This window comes from Amblyomma mixtum, chromosome 7 (genome assembly GCF_055824585.1).
Source record: "Amblyomma mixtum isolate Tamu chromosome 7, ASM5582458v1, whole genome shotgun sequence".
NCBI classification, from domain to species: domain Eukaryota; kingdom Metazoa; phylum Arthropoda; class Arachnida; order Ixodida; family Ixodidae; genus Amblyomma; species Amblyomma mixtum.
In genome coordinates, this window is record NC_143018.1 from 45,124,552 (window position 1) to 45,144,546 (window position 19,995).

Below are 19,995 nucleotides of genomic sequence, written 5' to 3' on the forward strand. Positions count from 1 at the left end.
GAAGAAACGCTCCGGCAAACAGCAGCCGCGTGCTGCTAGTGAAATGCAAAAAAAAAAATGCATCGTGCGACACGCCTTGTCAGAGTGACGGCATAGGCCGGGAAGAGCGCCAGTTTGCCGCACTAAACCCAAGAGAGACAGAGCTGAGCCGACGTTTCCTCACGAGCACCCCTCGGATAGCGAAATAGACGCGCCAATCTCCGGCCGCAAGGTGATGGCGATGCATTTTATCCATGGGCGGCGCGTCCTGAATGCTCTGTCCCCGACAGTACGGCCAACCTATCGGTGCTGTGGGAGCTTTGGATACGCGATGGTGCGATGCTGCCAGTGCTGCTAGGAGGTCCGGTCAGCCCATGGAGGAAGGAAAAAGAGAGGAGAGGCCCTTCGTATTCCCAATGCATTGGCAAGAATGTGGCGGAAGTGACGTCAAAATTTAGGCTTAAAAAGTCGGGCCACTAGCAACGTTGTCGTTGTTGCTAAGAAAACTCGGGCCACTAGCAACGGCGTACGGCGTCGTTAGCGTCGTTGTTGCTAGGGGCCCGAGTGTTTCTCGGTGGCGGTGGACGGGCTTTCGGCACGGTGTGTTCGGCCTTGCGTGTTAAAGTCTACATGCCTGGCGTCGTAACATTACGCACGCATCTAGGATTGCTTTTAAATGTAGCAAATAACCGCTCATTTGATATTTTGTTCGTCAAACTTGGTGTCGTTACGCGGAGCGATCGGTGCATTTAAATGAATCTCGCGAAAAGGTGGCACTCCGGAACCGCGCTTCGACACGCGAAGAAGCGTTGATTGTTTTGATCAGCGAACTTTCGCACCTCACCAAACAGCACAGAAACATGAAGCCGCTCTCGGCGATGCTGAGCTGCGTTTCGAAGGCCACACGGCGGGTGTACGGTAGCCCGAGGAGGATGGTGAGCTGAGCTATGAGCGGCGCGCAATGTCGTCTTTCTTCGCCTGGCGTCGGAAAATGTTCACAGCACCTGTGCGCCGGTCTGTGTCTAGGTGCGTGTTTGCGGGGAGGGAGGTGTAGGAGTGTAGCGGCGAGCGGCGCGGTTTTTTTTATACCTTTCTTTTACGAAGTGCTTCCGAGCCGCGCGTGAAACCCGCCCCGTAGCTCGGTAGAGAAGGAAGATAGTGAGGAAAGCCGAGCCAACTTCCGGTTGCGGGGCGGCTTCACAAAATGTGACGTCAGGGCCTCTCCTTAGTTCTTTCCTTCCTCCATGGGTCAGCCTATGTTCCATTTTAACATCTTTGGACGCAGCAGTCCCATCGGCGTAACCGAAAAGAAGGCGCAATCCAAGCCAAGAAGTGAGGATCCTAAACTATAGAAACGCAAGCAATGCAAGTGGCAAGTCGGTGCACCGAACGTGATTGCCTAGCTCAGTGTTGGACATTCGACCCGTTCGACCACTGGTCACCGGTAGTGCAGAATGTCCTTTTTTTCATTATTGTTCTCAGTGCTCTTGCTACAGTGTATAGTGCAGTTACTCCTATGGTTTCAGTTATTGGTTGTACTACTGGCACCGTTCTGTTATACTGTAATTTTTGTATTTTATCTCTAATTTCTTATTAGAAAGCAGACGGTATTTTTATGTGTTATAATTTTTTATTACCAAACCGGTAAAAATTGTTCTAACTCACTTTAGGTGCTCTCTTAAAATTTTGAAGCATGGTTTTAAATAAAGCCTCATGCAGTATGTAATGGCATCGTGTGTTAGGAAAATAAATGGTTTTGGAAATGCCTACTGTCATTCAGCCTTTTTTTAATGCCAGAAGTACTATTCGAACTATTCGCTTCGAAATTATTCGAAGAAATTGCTATTCGCTTCGAATTCGCTTCGAATCAAAAAACCACTATTCGCACACCCCTACTTTAGAGCGATCAGTCTTTAGGATAATGTCAATAATTTTTATGTGTTATAATTTTTTATTACCAAACCGGTAAAAATTGTTCTAACTCACTTTAGGTGCTCTCTTAAAATTTTGAAGCATGGTTTTAAATAAAGCCTCATGCAGTATGTAATGGCATCGTGTGTTAGGAAAATAAATGGTTTTGGAAATGCCTACTGTCATTCAGCCTTTTTTTAATGCCAGAAGTACTATTCGAACTATTCGCTTCGAAATTATTCGAAGAAATTGCTATTCGCTTCGAATTCGCTTCGAATCAAAAAACCACTATTCGCACACCCCTACTTTAGAGCGATCAGTCTTTAGGATAATGTCAATAGCCATTCAGAGAATGCGTCAAGCAATCTTGACTATTGTCACTTAAAAATTTGAACCCAAATGATCATCTTGTTTCTACATCAGTTTTATGCTTACGTTTTTGTTTTTTTTTAATGTGGCTACTGAAGATTTTATTACATTAAGGATAGTTGCCGGGCCAGTTGGTACATGATCTCACCGTAAAACAGCTGTGTTTGTGCGTGTCTTCTTTCTTCGTCCCGTGTTAGCACGCTGTTTTACGGTGTGAAGATTTTAAGGGGGGACAAGGCTCTTAAAACTGACCTTTTTATTTATGGCTCGAATCTCATGAAATTTTGCATACAGTTGCGCTTTTTTCTTCTGATTCCAGAAATGTAGTCATAATTGAGCTGGTGGTCTTAGATCAAAAGTAATCTTGAATTCTAGAGTGTAATTTGGTAATTCCTTAAGCAGCTGTAATGAACTTTCTCATTGCATTTTGTTGCTTTTAATTACATGAATTGATAGCCAGTGAATTCCCATACCCAATGACATTCTTACTTTTTTTGTTTAGGCCACGTATAAATAGCAGTTTACAATTAGCTTAACGAGTTGCAGTGTCAAATACTGCGACCTTTTACTCTCGACGTGTTATATCAGAGAAAAACGAAGAATGTCACCGGATATGGGAACTCTCTGGATATCAATTCATGTAAATAAAAGCGACAAAATGCAATGAGAAAGTTGATTAAAGCTGCGTAAGAAATTACCCAATTGAATTCTAGACTTTGTAAGATTTAAGACCACCAGCTCAATTGCGATTCCAGGAGAGGGCTGAGTCGGGCTGGTTGGTTCATGTTGAATGGTACGGCAAAACAGCGCTGACGGACGGGACGGAAGAAGGCTAGACAGACACGTGCAAAATTTCATGAGATTCTAGCCATAAATAAAAAGTTAGCTTTAATAACCTCATCCCCCCTTAAGGGAAAAAATGTTGCACAAAAAAAAAAAAAGATGAGGACTGTGAAAGACATACACAGCACTACGTTTTACTTGAATCATGAACCAACAAGTTATAGCAAGCATCTACCCTTCTGAAGACTTTTAAGTTGTGGATTGCCACGTTGAAAGCCATGTGGCACAATCCAGCATGCAAACTTACCAGCATGGATGTCAGTTGGAACATTGCCACTTTTTGTGGGAAGAGGTTGAATTGGGGTATACCAGGATTAAGTAAAAATGTACTGGCTATGACTTCGATTTTTTTTTTTTTTTGCTTTCTGATGCTGCTACTGCAGCATCTCGCCTTCTGTGATGGTGTCGTGGAAGAGTACACGCATTTCTTGCCCAACGCAGGAGGAGGCCCTCAAAGGGTTGGAGGACGACATCGGCAACTTTGAGAAGAAACTGGCGTCTCTAAAGGAGCACCAGGCGGAGCTGCGTGCGGAGATGAAGGCTTGCGCTGCCAAGCTCCGAGAGGCGGACGCCCACCGCAGCTCATTGCTCAAAGTCAGCAATGACCTCAAGGTATCGTGGGGCATCGCTCATCAAAGGGGGAACATCATCAAAGGGGGAACATTCTGGAAGGTAGCAAGCCTTCCAGAAGTTGAGAACACCTTATGAAAAGGGATGCCCCCATCAAACCTTGGTTGTCTTTTCCTTTTTTGTATAGATGTGCAAGGCATTAGTGCAGTTTTTTTTCTTCATTCACGAAGTCGCTGTGTAAGCTGCATGCTAGCTTTACTTTGTGTGGCTGCAATTAAATGGATACTAATACAGTCAGATCCACTTATAACATTACTGAAGTGCCATGGAGATAGTACCATTGTTATAACCAGTAATTGTTATAACAGGGTCGTGCTGAAAATACCATAGAACACATGCAAAAGCTGATGGTGCCGTGACTGACCATTGTTATAACCGGTATTGTCATAAGTGAGTTTGACTGTAAGTACTGCTTAATTTTGAACGTGTGCCACCTTGGCAGATTCTGCGATACACTTTGGACTTGGGGGTTAAACTTTGCACTGTAGTCAATTAAAATTTTTCCGCATTACAATAACTAATATAGCGGTGCATTTATTATGTGAGTGTTGTTATGCAAGTAAATACAGCATGCGTATCTTCCAGTTTTGTGTTATTGCTGTTAAATGTGTACAGGATGTCGCTCATTTTCGGTTTCTGTTTCGGCTGCAGACAAAGTTGATCGAAGCTGACACGGAGCTGCACAAGGCCAGGAACCACAAGCGGAGCCTCATGGAGCAAAAGGAGAATCTGGAGAAAAAGCAGTCCGCCGGAGAGAAAACCCTCAAAACCATTGGCCAGCAGCTCGAAGTGAGTGGTCGCCGCTGGCAGAGATTGGCACCGGGAAGCTGAAGCGGGGTTTGGCTGCGAATGGGAACAGTTGCTGAACGGAGTACTGACACCAAATGCAGATTTCTTCTTTTTTGGAGTGATGTGTAAGACAGCACATATAAATTAGTTTAGAATTTACCCATGCTCGGTTATTAATTTATGCTTGAATTTCTTTTCTTTTGCTGTTTTAGTTCCAGCAGCCAAATGTGGTTTCAGGTCACCTGAGACGAAAAAATCACAAATAACCACTTCTTTTTTTGTTTTATATCGCTCCAGCTGGGTAGAGGAGGAATAAACAAGGCACTGTAATATTCAAGTTTTTTTTATGCCTCATGTGACCTCAAGTCCACTTACATGTCACAGCCACTGCTTGACTGTTAAATGGAAACCAAACTGCAAGAGAATAAGTTGCCGTATTTACTCTTAAATTACGCGCCATCGTATTAATTGGGGGCGCTCACTTCTGCTCGCATCTTCATGTGGATTACCTCTCTGCCGTTTCTACTCTCTCTGTCTTTGCAAGCGTCGTTGCCCATGAAAACAGGCTGTTCATGCATTGCGCAACGCGTGCATTCGTTCACTGCATGACCTGCGGCCGTGTCGCACTGTCTGGTGTTACGTCAGAGTGACTTAGGTAGTGAAGATGTGACGGAAGCATGACTGGGGCTCAGGTAGTCTAATATTCTCGCTTGCAAGTGGAACGTGCATTTTTAAAGCCAATTTTTGGCAGAAAGATTATTTTTTTGAAGTTCACAGATTTTTCGGACCCTTTCGGGCAGCAGCAGCTCAGAGTCAAACAAACTAAAAAAAAACAGGAAATTTTTCGCACGTCACTTGGGCCGCACCCCGAGAATTGGCGCTCGAATCTGGAAAAAAAAAGTACGGCCCTTAGACACATTTATATGGTAGCCATCTATAACGAGCCAAGCAATCAATGTCTCTTTAATCGACTGTGGCCAGGTGTCTGATTTGTGTCATAACGATTCTTTTTAAGTGGCCCATTTTAAGGTGGTAGGTTTATGTTAACTGTTGATGTGAGATATCCTGCATATTTTGAGCCCTTGCACTTTTGTTCCTGCAGGAGCTGACGGAATCAGCATCCAAAATTGCCCCAGAACGGGTCTCATCTCGACGGAAACCGGAGGTTATTTCAACGGAAATCAAGAGAGTCGAAAGTCAGCTAGAGGTGGAAGAAAAGAGGTGTGCTACTTTATTCTAAAGTAATCTTGATAGCAGTCAGGGCCCTTCACGAGGACACTTGTGATAAACATGAAATTGGCTCTCGCTGTACTCCATGACAAGTTTTGCTGGCAATGGAGCAGCAGCTATGCAGCTGAAATGTTGTGTCATCCTACGCAGCAGAATCAAGTCCCGTCTTTTAAGTCTAGAGAAGAGGCTAAGAAAAAGGCTAGAAATTTGAAGGAGGACAGCACAGCGAGCTGTGGAAAGGAAAAAGATAGGCCTAACATTAAGAGAGCAGAGTTGGTCATTGAACAAACGCGGGTTAATGACATCCTAGTTGAAATCAAGGTGAGGAAATGGGCATGGGCAGAGCATTTAATGCGAAAAGTGGATAACTGCTGTTCCCTTAGCTTAACGGAGTGGGTTCCAAGAGAGGGCAAGCGTACCAGGGGCAGCAGAGAGTCAGGTGGGCGGATGAGATGAAGAAGTCTGTGGGAATAAGGTGGCCGCAGACAGCTGACGCGAGACAGGGTTGCTAGGAGCAAGAGGGGAGCGGCCTTTGTTCTGCAGTGGACGCAAGTGATGGTGATGATGAATTTAGACTGGAGTGTCACCTTAGATGCAGCACTGACGAGAATTGGAGGGAATCCTCCTGACTTGATCTGAATTTATTGAACCAACTCGTCAACACACCCATCATGTCATTAAGGTGTACATGTTGATGCAGTCGTGCATGCCATGTCGTTGGAGGCATTTGTGTGGCAGACTTCATCCTCGCTGCCTAGATGTTACACTCCAACTTTTCTTTTTCTTTTGACGTAAACAGGGCAGGGACCAAAGAGGAAGTGACCAAGAAGTATGAGGCAGCTAAGTCCAAGTACAAGAAAACCAAGGACCACATCGATGAGCTGCACAGCTTTTTAAGCGTAAGCATCTCTTGTGACTCTTCTATAAAACATTGTGACTCTTCTCTTGTGACTCTTCTAGTCTGGTGCCCACCAGAATGCGAGCGTTTTGATCAGGTGACCTCACTGATCTCGATGAAGCTGCTAGTTTTCTGCTGCTGCAGGTATAGTCCATGTCGCCATGGTGTTAGTAGCATTCCAGATAGCAACAAGGCACGGGAGCCTGTAGTTTGTGCCGTAGCTTTCATTGTTGTTCAACTTACACAGAGAAAACATTGACAAAAAAAAATAACAAGCTTTTCTTTTTTTCCACTCCTTTTTTTTTTGCAATTTAATTATCACAACGGACAAACTAGCGTGAGAAGTCTTGTTGAATCATTGCTGTGTTTCCTTGAAGGCTGACCCGTATGGGACGAACTTGCACGGTGAACTTTGCACGCCGACAGCACGCTCCTAGGGTTTTCGTTTAATCTATGTTGCCTATAGCAAAATGGGTGGATGATTGTTTTGTCTTACTTATTGATTTCATGATTTGGCAGCTGCTAGGCCTGATGAGAGACATTGGTTCATTCGTAAAAACAGCTCGCTTTGGCTGTTCAGTCACCTGGCTAAAAAAGCCAGGTGACTGATCTATGACTGGAGTTGTTGTGTCAGTGTTTTTCTACGTTGAACTGAAAGTGTGATGGGACATACAGCACAATGTCAAGCAAATTTCTTGCGTTTAGCACAGGTAAACATGTATAAACTATTCTTAAGCTCTCTTGTTCTGATTTCGTGGCACGCATTGGGGCTGCGGCCACTCCTCAGATGGATGACAGGTCGCAAACACAAGGAAAATCGAACATTTATCCAGGCATTTGCAACTTGTAAAAACGCGGTGCTGCCACAGTCGTGCAGTGCGGTAGAAGGAACGAAAGAGACATGAGTTACGTAACATGACACCTCCGGAGGGAGGTGTAAAGAGGGAGGAAGCACGCGGGCGAGAGGGAAGGCGCACGGGGAGAAGGAAGAGAAAGAGCGGGGAGGAGAGAAGTCCAGTGTTTGCAGATGAAGCCGGCTCCCGGGCGGGAAATTCAAACTGGACTCTGGACAGCACATCTCTACTGTACACAGTGCACGCCGTTCACTCCGGCTGGGCAGGCTAGTTTGAGAGGTGGGCAGAAGCTGGACGCAGAAGCATGCCTGATTGGTCCATGCTGATGCCTGCATTGACCGCTTCCGACAGGCAGTGGACTGCTTGGGAAACCTCTAGCTGGGCTAGTTCAATGACAAACAGCTTATTTTGGCCGCCAGCCACCAAATAAATGCCGCCGGATAGAGTTCATCGTTTCTTCTTCGGAAAATCGGTCCATGCGGGCCAGCCTCAGGAGTGTGTTCTGTCCATGTCATGTATGAGCATGCTTCAGTATTCTTGGTATTTTCATTTGTTGTGTGTTTGCCTTGTAACAGCTGCAGCTTGTCATATCATACGGTAAAACACTTTAACTTTCATGGGTGCTGAATTTCACGAAGCAGAAGTGATGGGCCCGTTAGCTCTCCCCTTGCCCGAATTATCTGCGGGACCAATTTTTTCCTACATCTATGTGATTCGCCAGAAATGCGAAAATCCAAGTCATTTAACAGTAAGTTGAGCATTATGTACTGCACTGGTATTTGGATATTGCATTAGTAATTGCCTATGCTGTCAAGATTCGGATCGCCTTGTCAGCCAGGGGACTACTTTCAGCCTTGTCACCCACAAGAAACATTGAAATTTGTCCAGTATGAGAAGCTAAACTCTGGAGCATGATGTGCACTCATGAAGCAAGTTTGGGAGCAATTCGCTTCATGAGAATCACTTACTTGGTAGCGGGAGATCGGAAGAAAACAGTTGTGGAAATGTGCAGGTAGCCCTCTCAGTGGTGCTCATTGTAACAGCAGCTCGTGCCAGTGTATAGAAGTGCAATCATACCATGCTTGGTTAAAAGGGACACTGAAAACGGATTCAAGTTGACCTGCATTGATAAATTACCACGCTGTAGTGACAAAGGGTCTAATAGCGCTGAAAGCGGAGCTTTGTAAACTAGAAAACGCCGGAAACGAATTTCAGGTGTCTCTGCTGTGAATCATTTTCACAAGTAAACTGCAGGGACCTCAGTACAGTTTTCAATACAGATCTCGGAGGCTAGGCTACTCTGCCTTTCGCTTCCAAACAGTGATCATGGAGTCTTCCTCCTTGGTGACATGAATTTCGAATTGAATGGCAGGAAAAAATTAATAGCCAGTTTTTGTAAATAGAATTTTCTCAAGAATAAGTTCGTATTTTGCTGTCAAACAAACATCAATATGGCCACAAAGAGGTACAGAAGTTTCACAATGACAGCTTCAGTAGGTTCCCTTTTATCACTGTTTACATGTTGTCCCCATGTTGCTGGCTTGTGGAAAGCCTAGCATGACAAAAAACAGGCTACAGGTCTGTAAATATTTTTAACATTTACTAAGAAGACTTAATTTTTTTTTTTTTTTTCAAATTTCTCTGTGTTTTTTTGTAAAGGACACAATATGCACCTTCTTTTATGTTTAGAATGTATCATGCTCTAATTACCGTGTAATAAAAACATGTGAGCCTAAATGGTAAATCTGAGACTGTCTCGACACAGACCACATTTCAGTGATCAAAACAAACTTGGTAAAATTTTTGCACCCATTGCTGTGCTACGCTTTCCACGAACAAGGTATTAGGCTCAAAACAAACTAGAGAAAACAAGGCTGAAAGTTCTGAGCTAGCACACACTGTCTATGTGTAGATGCCGACAAGTATATTTATTTGGAGCGCTTAAAGTTTATTTTTGGGTGAAATATTTCAGTACCACACAGAAACAGTGTTGGAGATGCCAAAAAGTGTACTTTTCAAAAATCACCTTTTTTTTGCGATTTTTGTGTTCTGATCCCCACATCCCCCCTTAAGGGGGGACACTGGTCTTGAAAAGAAAATGTTATTAATTTAGTCATAGTTATGAAATTTTCAGGACACATGTATTTTTGTGCGCCGATTCTAGATATGTCATTTAATTTCATGTGAAACAATTCCTTGAGCACTTATGCACTTTTTATGCAAGTATTTTGTGGAGAGTTTTGAAGAAAATTTGCTGCAGGAAACTCGCTGAAATGTATGCCATTGGGTTCTCTTGACACCAAAGAATGCAATAAGGGTAAAATTATCATCCTGGCTCTCATAGAACTTGAGTAATAGGGTACTGAAGCTGACACTTCAGAAACAGGAATACACACTTTTCTTCTCATTTCTGAAGCGACAACTTCAAAACTCTATGACTTAAGTTCTATGATAGGCAGGAAGACAATTTCACCGTTATTGTATTCCTTGGTATGAAGAGAACCCAATGGCATATATTTCAGCGAGTTTCCCGCTGCAAATTTTTTTCTTCAAAACTCTCCGCAAAATAATAGCATAAAAAGTGCATAAGTGCTCAAGAAATTGTTTTACATGAAATTAAATGACATATTTAGAATCAGCACACAAAAATACATATTCCCTGAAGATTTCTTAACTGTGACTTCATTAATAACATTTTTTTTTTCAAGACCAGTGCCCCTCTTTAAAGGTACTGCGTTCCCTCTTCTGTGACGCCGGAACGTGGTCGCTTCACGTGTGCGCTCACTCTCCTGTGTGTGCAGAAACTTCAAGAGTCGGTGCGGGTGCGGAAAGTGAAGTACCAGGAGTTCTTCAACCGTGTGGTCCTGCGGCTTCGCGTCCTGTTTGGGACGATGCTGGTGCAACAGGACTTTGATGGGACGCTCGAGTTTGACCACAAGAAGGAGCACCTGCACATTGGGGTGGGTGGCTCGAGCTGCCTTCCTTCGTCGAGTGTCGCTGCTCATGCGGTTTGGCAAGGACGGCAGGTTGAAGCCGAAAGCTGGTCGAGCTGGCAGTTCAGCCGTTGGAATACTGTTGCAACCAGTGTGAAGGGCAGAGACATACAATTCTTGAAGCAGACAATTGCTTCAAGAGTTGCCTTCTTTGTCTGCTTCAAGACAGTTCTTGAAGCAGACAATGAATGCAATGGAGGGAGGGGAGTGATAGGTTCTGGTAGCCTGGGCTGTGTGGATGGCACACATTAAATATGCAGTTTGTTTTCGTGATGGACTAACAGGAGGAAAAGTGCTGATAAGCTGCTGCCTTGCTTTTTAATGCAGTAGGCTTCCAAAATTTTCCTGCTTAGCTGTGCAACTTGTCCATGGGAGGAGAAAAACGCAGTTAAACAGGGAGAGCAGGCATGCTGCATTTCTGGCAGCTTGGAGCTTTGACAGCTTGGCAGCTTGGACACTTGGAGCTTTCTTTGATAGATATGTCAGAAAAAGTCATTTCTCAATTGGGCTTGAAGTTTACGTAATTGTGTGAGCAGAAGCGAAAATTATTCACGTTTTCAAAGTCTGTATTGCAAGTGATGTGCCAGGCATTACAGCATTAAGAGAGCATGCGAACACTTTGGTAGATAGAAATGGGCTGCCCTAAGTTGCCGTGTGGCCAGTGAAGTTTTGTGAGCGAATCCATGGTACTCTGCCGGCTGTGTGGTTTCTGCCCAGCGTCGAACTGGAGTGTTTCCCGACTTCCTCTCAGCTCATGCACACAGTAAGCACTGTGCGCACAATAAAGCAATGATGGATATTTAAAAAATACTACTGTTGCGCTGTTCTCATTTCAGAAGCAACCAACCATTGCCTTGTCTTTCACTAAATAAATTTACTGAGGTGTAAGCGGTTCCGGTAACTTTTTTTCCGTGGTCATGCAATAATTAGAGCATTTTTTTTCAGTCCCTTGAAGTTCAAATTGACGAGCTTTTGCTGTAGTTTAAATGTTGAAAGGGATGTATTCTAATACAATTGTGTGGACGATGAACCTGCAAAACAGCTGCTTTGTACAGACTGGTTTGCTGTTGGGTTTCATGTTTTAAGTTTTCGGGTGGCATCACAAAATTTAAACTGAAGCATGGTCAGGGAAATTTTGTTTGCTTCACTTAGTCTGAAAATTTGTCGCATTGGTGTTTGTTGCAGCCTTGTCTTCTTATTGTCGTATTGTAGCGTGACTTCTGCGCTGTGACGCTCACAATGTCCTCCTGTTGGCACTGTGCGAATGCAGGTGGAGCCACGTGGGGGCGGCGGCATTGGTGATGCCGGCAGCAACAAATTTAGGGATGTGAAGTCCCTCTCGGGCGGCGAAAAGTCATTCTCGACCGTCTGCTTCGTCCTGGCGCTGTGGGAGTCCATGGAGTGCCCTTTCCGCATCATGGACGAGTTTGATATTTTCATGGTTAGTAAAGCATCACCACTTGGGGTGTCCCATTTGAAGGGAGAATGTTACTCATGAAAGCAGGTGTTCTCAAACCGGCTTTCTTGGAACCTGTGGTTGGTCTCTTTCAGGTACTTTGTGGGTTCCTTGAGAGCCTTAATATGCATGCCTCAACCTCTGCCTTTCCTTAACTGACTTCATTTTGGGATTGACTGTGTTCTAATTGGCCATAGCAAGCTGTTTCACTATACAGCCAGTCATTATTAATTGGATTTGGGCATTTTTTTGTACGGGCCTTGTGTCAACACGCTCTTCTTCACATGCTTGTTAGGCAGCAAAATGCTAAAGATGAGAAACTTGGGGTTCTTTCCCGCCATTTTAAAGCCAATAGAGCTCCCTGAGGCTTTAAAAGAAAATTAGTTATCCGGCCAAGAGTGTGGTAGGGGCACAAATTTTTTAGGCCAAGATATAGTAGAATCTCGATACAAATCTCATAGGGTCAAAAAAAAAAAAACATTCTTATCATTCGAAATTTGCGTCATCGAAAACCAATGAAATCTATATATAGTAGTGTGGGAAATGCATTCCTGTTCACAGCTGTTCACAGCAAACCTGTTCACAGCTGACGGGATTTATTTACGGCCCTGCACCACAGCGTTGGTGATGTGTGGACAACGCTTAGCGCTCGAGGGTGTGGTGGCGGCTTGCGCTTTTGTACCATCCGCAGTGGCGTGAGAGAATGTTCAGAACGCCCGAATTTCTGCACATTGCACACACCACACTACAGCCAAGGAATCTTGCAAATTTCATATCAGCCTTGATCGTGTCACTGTGTAATACAAGAGGAGGAAGAGATGCTGTCCTTCTGTGCCCTCTTTCTTTCTTGTTACCATGTGCCTAGCGCAGAACAGCAAGGTTAGGTCATGCTAAGGGTGCGTGAATATTTGAAACTTTGAATAGTTTGGAAACGTGCGGTATTTGCCGTTTGATTCCACTTGCGCCGCACTTTTACTTTGGGAAATATATTTGAACTGCGTAAGATTCGCCTCTCAAGTTGCGGCCACATGTTGCGGCATTTCCAAACAGCGCTCACTAGTGCACTGCATCTCTCGCTTGCAAGATCGATCAACTCATTGTTTGTGGCCACTGAGCGCTCGCGGATTGTAGGATGGTATGCATCACTGCTCGCCAGTGGTGGACTTCTCAATCTTTTTATCCTCAGTTGGCCCTAATGGCTCTCGTAAGGTGCTGAGAAACACCATACGGCATAGTTTCCTAACATGCTTGCAAAAAAAACTAAAAAAAAAATGTAGACACTTGGAAGCTCAAATAAGTGCTCAGGTTCAAATAACGAGTGGGTGTAGAGGGAAACTATGCACTATAAGCAAGCGGCGTGATCAGTTCCAGGGTAAAGTGGATAAATGAAAGGTATAGACCAGATTTTTTTACCCTCGCACGCAGGCTGCGGACGGCGCGCCTACTCTCTACGCCAGTCGCCATCTGTCGGCGCGCGCGGCCCGAGGGACTGCGGGTCGCGCCGGCGCCGCGCATAGAACGCATGTTTACGTGTTCGCTTCTGCCGTTTTGTGCTCCATCAGCTAACGTATGAGGGTGTGTGCTGTGCGTCACTACTCACATTTGCCCTCTTCCAGACAGTGCTGCGGTTATCTTGTGCGCAGTTACTCGTTAACGTGACATCCGAGGGTAGTCGACCAGGTAGTGTACCGACTGGAAACCGGCACTTCGAAGCAGATTTCTGCGCTGTCGTGTCGTTTGTTGTCGCCTTTTACGTGCGATATCATCTATGATAATTTTATGCATCAGAATATAGATCTATTGATTTGACTCAGTGGAATAGTAACTGGATAGGCGAGCTGCAGACTGAAGGTTGTCCCGACGGAGCGCGTGTTTTCGATCACTAGTACGTGTTCGGCATCCTTGCGCTGAGCTTGCTCTTGTTCCCATTAAACACATTTCATGCACAGGATTGTAAGCACGACCGTTACCGAATCCAGCTGCTTTTTCCGCACACATGTCAGAGGTATCTGGGGGGTAAAGGTTTATCTATAGTATCTTTCTGCTGTTGGTATCTACCTTAGCTTGGTTTGGTTTATTAAGGTTTTACGTTCCAAAGCGACTCAGGCTATGAGGGACGCCGTAGTGAAGGGCTCCGGAAATTTCGACCACCTGGGGTTCTTTAACGTGCACTGACATCGCACAGTACACGGGCCTCTAGAATTTCGCCTCCTTCGAAATTCGGCCGCCGCGGCCGGGATCGAACCCGCGTCTTTTGGGCCAGAGCAGAGAGCCTTAACCACTGAGCCACCGCAGCGGTGCGGTATCTACATTATTCATAGGAAAATATGCGCGATTTCATTACATTTTCCACACTTAGCCAAACGCCTACGCAACGCTCTCACACGCGGCGAGAGTTCCTGAATAACATAACGCGACTTCGGACCTCAGAATTAGTGAAAGCTGGATTAGCTGCTCATATCTATTCAAGCTTTTATAAATTAAGCGAAAGTACGTTTTTATGCACAAGGTTGCATAAACCATGACAAAATTTGTTTTCTGTTGGCGCTGCGACTCAGTTGAGCTCACAGCGGTAATTTGTTGATAAACTGGCGCGGCGACAAGAAAGCCGTTTGTGGAAGTGGGGGGGGGGGGGGGGGGGGCTTTATGGCCGGCAGGAAGGAATAAGAGTGCATGGGAATTGGAACTGCATACTAGCCGCACACCTAATTCTTGATATTGAATAAAAAGTTTCTTTGCGGTGGAGCACCAAGACGGAATTCGATATAAGCACGAGCGCGTTCTAAGCGCCGGCACAATTAACCTGAATGTCAAACTAAATGTCATTAAAACGCGTCAATGTTATCGCTTTGATAACGTAAATACTTCCTGCAACACAGCCACGCAGCGGAAGTATGCTCGACAATGTTTTTTTAGCGCCCGAAGCGCGGCTATATGCAGGCGCGGCCGCGGAACTGCCGCAGCCCCGCAGTCCCCAAAGAAACGCCCGCACCGCGGCGCGCCAGTCGGTGCAAAATGGCCGCGCCCAGGAGAGGCTCAAAAATCTGGTCTATAGGTTGAGGCGTGCATGTATTCAGGTGTTTCTAGAGGTTAAGGGGGGACACTGGTCTTTGAGACCAAAAAATGACGAAAAAAATCAGTTTTGAAAATGTAACATTTGTTGAATTTCCAGCTTTATTTTCCAACTGTACCAATTTTTCTTTCAAGAAATCGGCATTTTGACCATAATATTAAATTCAGATCATCCGTGTGGGCTGAATTTATGCAGAAGCAGACAATTTAATGGCATTAAAATTTTGGACATCTGGTTGTCTTAGTATGCCGATATCTCAACATCTAGGACAGATAGAGATGTCATATTGTTTGCTAAGGGAAGCTGAAGGCACAGTGTGTGCAGTAATTGAAGCAGATTTGTTCAATCGCTCTTCAAAAATTCATAATTTCGCAAAGTTAATCGATGCATTACATTCATGCCTTGAATATTGATATTCCAAGTGCTGTAAAATTACTAATGAGCATAAAATGGAAAAATGGTTTTGAATATTGCACTCTTTACTCACCATAATATGTAGCCATGGATTAAAAATGGTTTTTTATTCAGCAGTTTTTTTCGCACCGAGGTACTAATGAATGAGTAATTAAAATCAGTTATCTTGGGAACTAACTAATTTATAAGAAACATAATTTCATTGCTGGAATCAGTATAAAAAACTGAGCAAGGTGGTACAGTTTCACTAGGATTGGACTGAAAATAAGGAAAATAGGTCTAAGACCAGTTAAAAAGCACAGGAAATCTAAGGGCTCTGTAAAACCCAGTTTTAAGGGCCTGTGCTGTAGAACCCTGGGTGCAAGAGATTGGTTGCAATTCTCTCCACTGCGTTGTTCTTTAGAAAAATTGGTTAGTGTTCTTCGCGGTCAACATGACAGAGTGCTTTCAGTTTTAAGTCTGAACCTTCTGTTTATAGTAAAGTACAGTCGCCAACCGATTTCTCGGACTCGGCGGGACCTGAGAAATGGTCCGAAGAATCGAACAGTCCGAAAAATCCGTGAACTTAAAGAAATAAACTTTCCTGCGAAAAACCAGCTTTCAAAATTGCGAAAATCGCCGCTCCCCATGTTCCGCCTACAAGCGATATTATACTCTGAGTCATGGCCATGCTTTCTTCATGTCCGTGCCCTATCGCATCATGATACCAGATAGTGCGACGCGACCACGGTCATGCCGCGAATGAATGCACTCGCTGCGCGAAGCAAGAACAGTCAGTTTGCATGGGGCAATGACATTCGCGAAGACCGAGAGGTGACCCAGGGGAAGACGTAAGCGGAAGCGAGTGCCTCCGAATGCAGTCCCCCTCCCCCCCCTACCGCGTTTGCTGCTCCACACTGCGGGGTGCGTCGTCCAAGCCGTGGCGGACGCTGAAGCTGTCCCGGTGTACCGTTTTCAATGCGATCATGCGCCCTTTGTAGGCCATCTCAATGGCAATGGAAAGCATCTCATTATCTCGAATGGCAACGATGTAGAACAAATAGCCAAGCCAGTCCAATTGTGCCCGCTCAGCCAGTTCCGTTTAAATCCAAGATGGCGCCTTTCATGGTGGCGACAAACGGGTTGGTAGTGACAGCGATGCCCACTTGCGTCTATATTAGGCCGAAATAACAAACTTTCGGTTTAAAAACAATCGCCACAATATTGTTGGCGTCTGTTTTAGTCCGAAAATTCGAACATTTAGACTCTGCAAAGTCCGAAATATCGCGCTAGTCCAAATTATTGGAGTCCGAAATATCAGTTGGCTACTGTACTTACTGGCTTTGCTTGTTTGTATTTTTTCCCTGCTTTTAGGACATGGGCAGGAGACGAGTGAGCCTGGAAATGATCCTGGAAATGACTAGACGCAAGCGCGCTGGCCAGTTTGTGTTTCTCACGCCACTCGAGTTGCCGCACATCGATTCACTCCGGGGCGTCAACATCGTGGTGATGCCGAATCCCAACCGCAAGCGGCCAGCCGCCATTCAGGATGCCGACGAGGACAACGACCAACCTTAACATCCGTGTCGGAAAACCGGAAACAGGGCGCGGCCCCATGTGTGGAGGGGGTGTTTTCTAACTTTTGGGGCAAGTCTGAACATTTAAGAAAGGGTTTTCTAATTGTTCTTAATTTTTGCATTCACTAGATAGGTTTCTAGTCTTTCATTCATATACAGGGTGTTTCACCTAAGGTTTTGCAGAATTTTTAAAGATCGGCTTTTTTTGGCACATCATTGCCAGTGGTATAGCGCATTAGGGTACAACTAAAACGTGCTAACTAGCAGGCTGGTTAACTAATATTGAATAGTTAACTTTTTAACTATTACTGTTAGGCTCCTTAACTGTTCAGAGCCGTGTAGCCCACTGTAAGTAATATCGATATCAGTTTTTATAATTGAAGTTGCTTTGCCGGCAAGCTTCTCGAAAGTGCATGTATTTTGTTGAGATGTCGCCAAAATTTTATGTGCTACTGCGCCGAGGGTAACCACTTTTTCTAAATTCTAAAAACGGATATGGATATTACTTACAGTGGGCTTCACGCCTCTCATTAATTGAGGAGCCTAACAGTAATAGTTAAAAAGTTAACTATTCAATGTTTGCTAACCAGCCTGCTAGTTAGCACATCTTAGCTGTATTCTGATGTACTACACCGCTGCCAATGTTATGGCGAAAAATGCACTCTTCTAACTGAAAAGGCCTATTATTAAGAACTGTGTAAAGTCTTAGATGACACACCCTGTATAGTTGCACAATATAATGTATTTAATTATATATATGAATGCTCGTACACACACACACACAAATATGCACGCATATACGTGTTTGTGTGTATGTGGAAGTTTTATTTAGTTCAAGGCGGAATTTATTTGTTGCAAAGCATGCAACAGTGCAGTATTGCATTTTAGTTTATTCATGTCTTTCAGCAGAGCTCATGCTGCTCTCACAAACATGGTGTGTATTTTAGTGCTTTTTATCCGATTTATGTCATAGCATTCCTCAGTGCTACCTTCGCAGGTTGTTCATTGTTGGATTTTTAATTTTAACTCTGAGCAAATAAAAATTGTTCACATTTCACAGTTCGTGGCTTCAGGAGGCCATTGGCCTTTGCTGTTGGTGCTGTGTTCATTGAATTGTGCTTAATTTAGTGTTCCGTGTTAAATTCTTTTCTTTTTGGCTGAAAATTGTGGATGTTTGATGATGCTGATGATCATGAGACTTCCGACGGTGTTCATTGGCCACAATGGCTTGTCACATGACATGCAGCTGCTCAGGTGAAGCTGTCAGGTTTGATCCGAACTGTTGTGGCCAGGTGCACAAGCCATGACGTACGCCCGTGACATAGTGTGTACGGCACGTCTTCCCGTGGGTTACCCATAGGTTACCTCTCTGTCTTCGCGAACGTCGTTGCCCCATGCAAACTGACTATTCTTGCTTCGCGCAATGAATGTATTCATTCGTGGCATGACCGTGGCCGCATCGCACTATCTGCTATCATGATGCGATAGGGTGCGGACATGAAGAAAGTACGGCTATGACTCAGTCTAATATTATCGCTAGTAGGCGGAACATGGAGAGCGACGATTTTAGTGATTTTGAAAGCTGTTTTTGTGCAGAAAAGTTTATCTTTTTAAGTTCACGGATTTTTCGGACTGTTCGAGTATTCAGGCCATCTTTCGGGTCCCGCTGAGTCTGAAAAGTCGGTCGGTGACTGTATATGCTTAGAACTAAAGCCAGCGAGCGCTGGATCATCATAGAGGAGCGTAGCAGTTTAAACCAGAACCCCATGAAACATCCTTTACACTGAAATGCTATAAATGAAGCAGGACCTTTTGTACCCCCAAGCGATTTGGTGAGATCGGGAGCAAAAATGCCTAACCCCCTCACCGTCCCGAGTGTTTTTTTTCAACCTCGCATAAACAACGCGCACCTGACCTTGAGGGCTGGTGTTCAGTATGTTTGCTTTATCTCGCCGCTGGCTACAACATAATCTTCGGATCGTGCAGTGATACACCAAACACCTTCCGAAGAGAACTGTGCTAAACACCGGTAACGAGAACATGTCTGATCGCGTGCTTTTGTTGATGATGGGACACATGGACGCATGGCATGAAATTTTGGCTCTCCCAAAAATATCTGTTGAAACTTTTTTCCCGCATAATGAACCCTGCCCCATATTGTTGTCAACTTTTCTGGAAAAAAGTGGGTTCGTTACACGAGTCTATACGGTGTTTAAAGCTATCCTTGCAGATGGAAACCATAGTGTGAAAAACTCGGTCTGCAGTGGTCCTAGGTCACTAAGAAATCTCCAGAATGTACAACTACGGTATCGTTTAATCCAACAATACGTTTTTTACCCTGCTTCTGGCTTTGCCACTTTTAAATTTTCTCTTCAGTACACTCCTCTCAGCAGGCAGTGAGTTGCATACAGGTTGAAAATACTGACTATTGAATGGGTGAAAATTTAATTTCAAGTGCATTTGGCATTTTCCGGTTTAAATCGAGCACACGAACCTTTGCGTACAATACATGGAGAATCTAGACGGAATGGTTGTACGTTCAGTGCCGGAGCTTGAAGGAGCAGTGGTCGGGTCGTGATGCATCCCTGAATTGACGGTGTAGGAATGAGAACGCAGTTCAGATTGTTAGGGCTTCGGAAGCTGAAAGTGCTGGTAGCAGGCAGGAATGATTCGTCGGGTGCAGGATTTGTTCTGAAAGCTTGAGCTGGTCCTCTGCGCTAGACAGCAGGATCGGAAACGTAGGGAGGTTGAAGCGGTAGTTTCCTTGTGTACAGTCAGACTTCATTTGCCATTTAGCAAAATAATTTTTCTCTCCGTTTCCATTTAACGAACTCTGTGCATTCTGTACACTTACGTGGAACCCGCATGGCCAGGAGGAGCAGTCTTCAGCCGAGACAGATTTATTACTTTGACGTGCTTTCATGTACAAACGTCAAGCATAGGCAAAGCGTCGATGAACGTAAGATGGTCGGACGGGGTGTAGCTATGATGGGGCAGTGG

The 19,995-nt window shown here is 44.6% G+C and overlaps 1 protein-coding gene across 2 annotated transcripts in view; it reads left to right on the top strand.

The window, feature by feature from the left end:
• The window catches only part of LOC149335879 (structural maintenance of chromosomes protein 6-like), a 48,882-nt gene extending 30,828 nt beyond the window's left edge, over nucleotides 1-18,054 (top strand). For both annotated transcript variants that reach the window (XM_089552417.1, XM_089552416.1), the window contains exons 17-23: nucleotides 3,544-3,714; nucleotides 4,384-4,521; nucleotides 5,624-5,742; nucleotides 6,551-6,650; nucleotides 10,305-10,463; nucleotides 11,767-11,937; nucleotides 16,793-18,054. In XM_089552417.1, coding sequence (XP_089408543.1) covers nucleotides 3,544-3,714; nucleotides 4,384-4,521; nucleotides 5,624-5,742; nucleotides 6,551-6,650; nucleotides 10,305-10,463; nucleotides 11,767-11,937; nucleotides 16,793-16,996 — 1,062 coding nt within the window. In that variant the 3' untranslated portion in view covers nucleotides 16,997-18,054. The remainder of the gene's footprint in view (nucleotides 1-3,543; nucleotides 3,715-4,383; nucleotides 4,522-5,623; nucleotides 5,743-6,550; nucleotides 6,651-10,304; nucleotides 10,464-11,766; nucleotides 11,938-16,792) is intronic.
• Nucleotides 18,055-19,995: the final 1,941 nt, after the last annotated feature.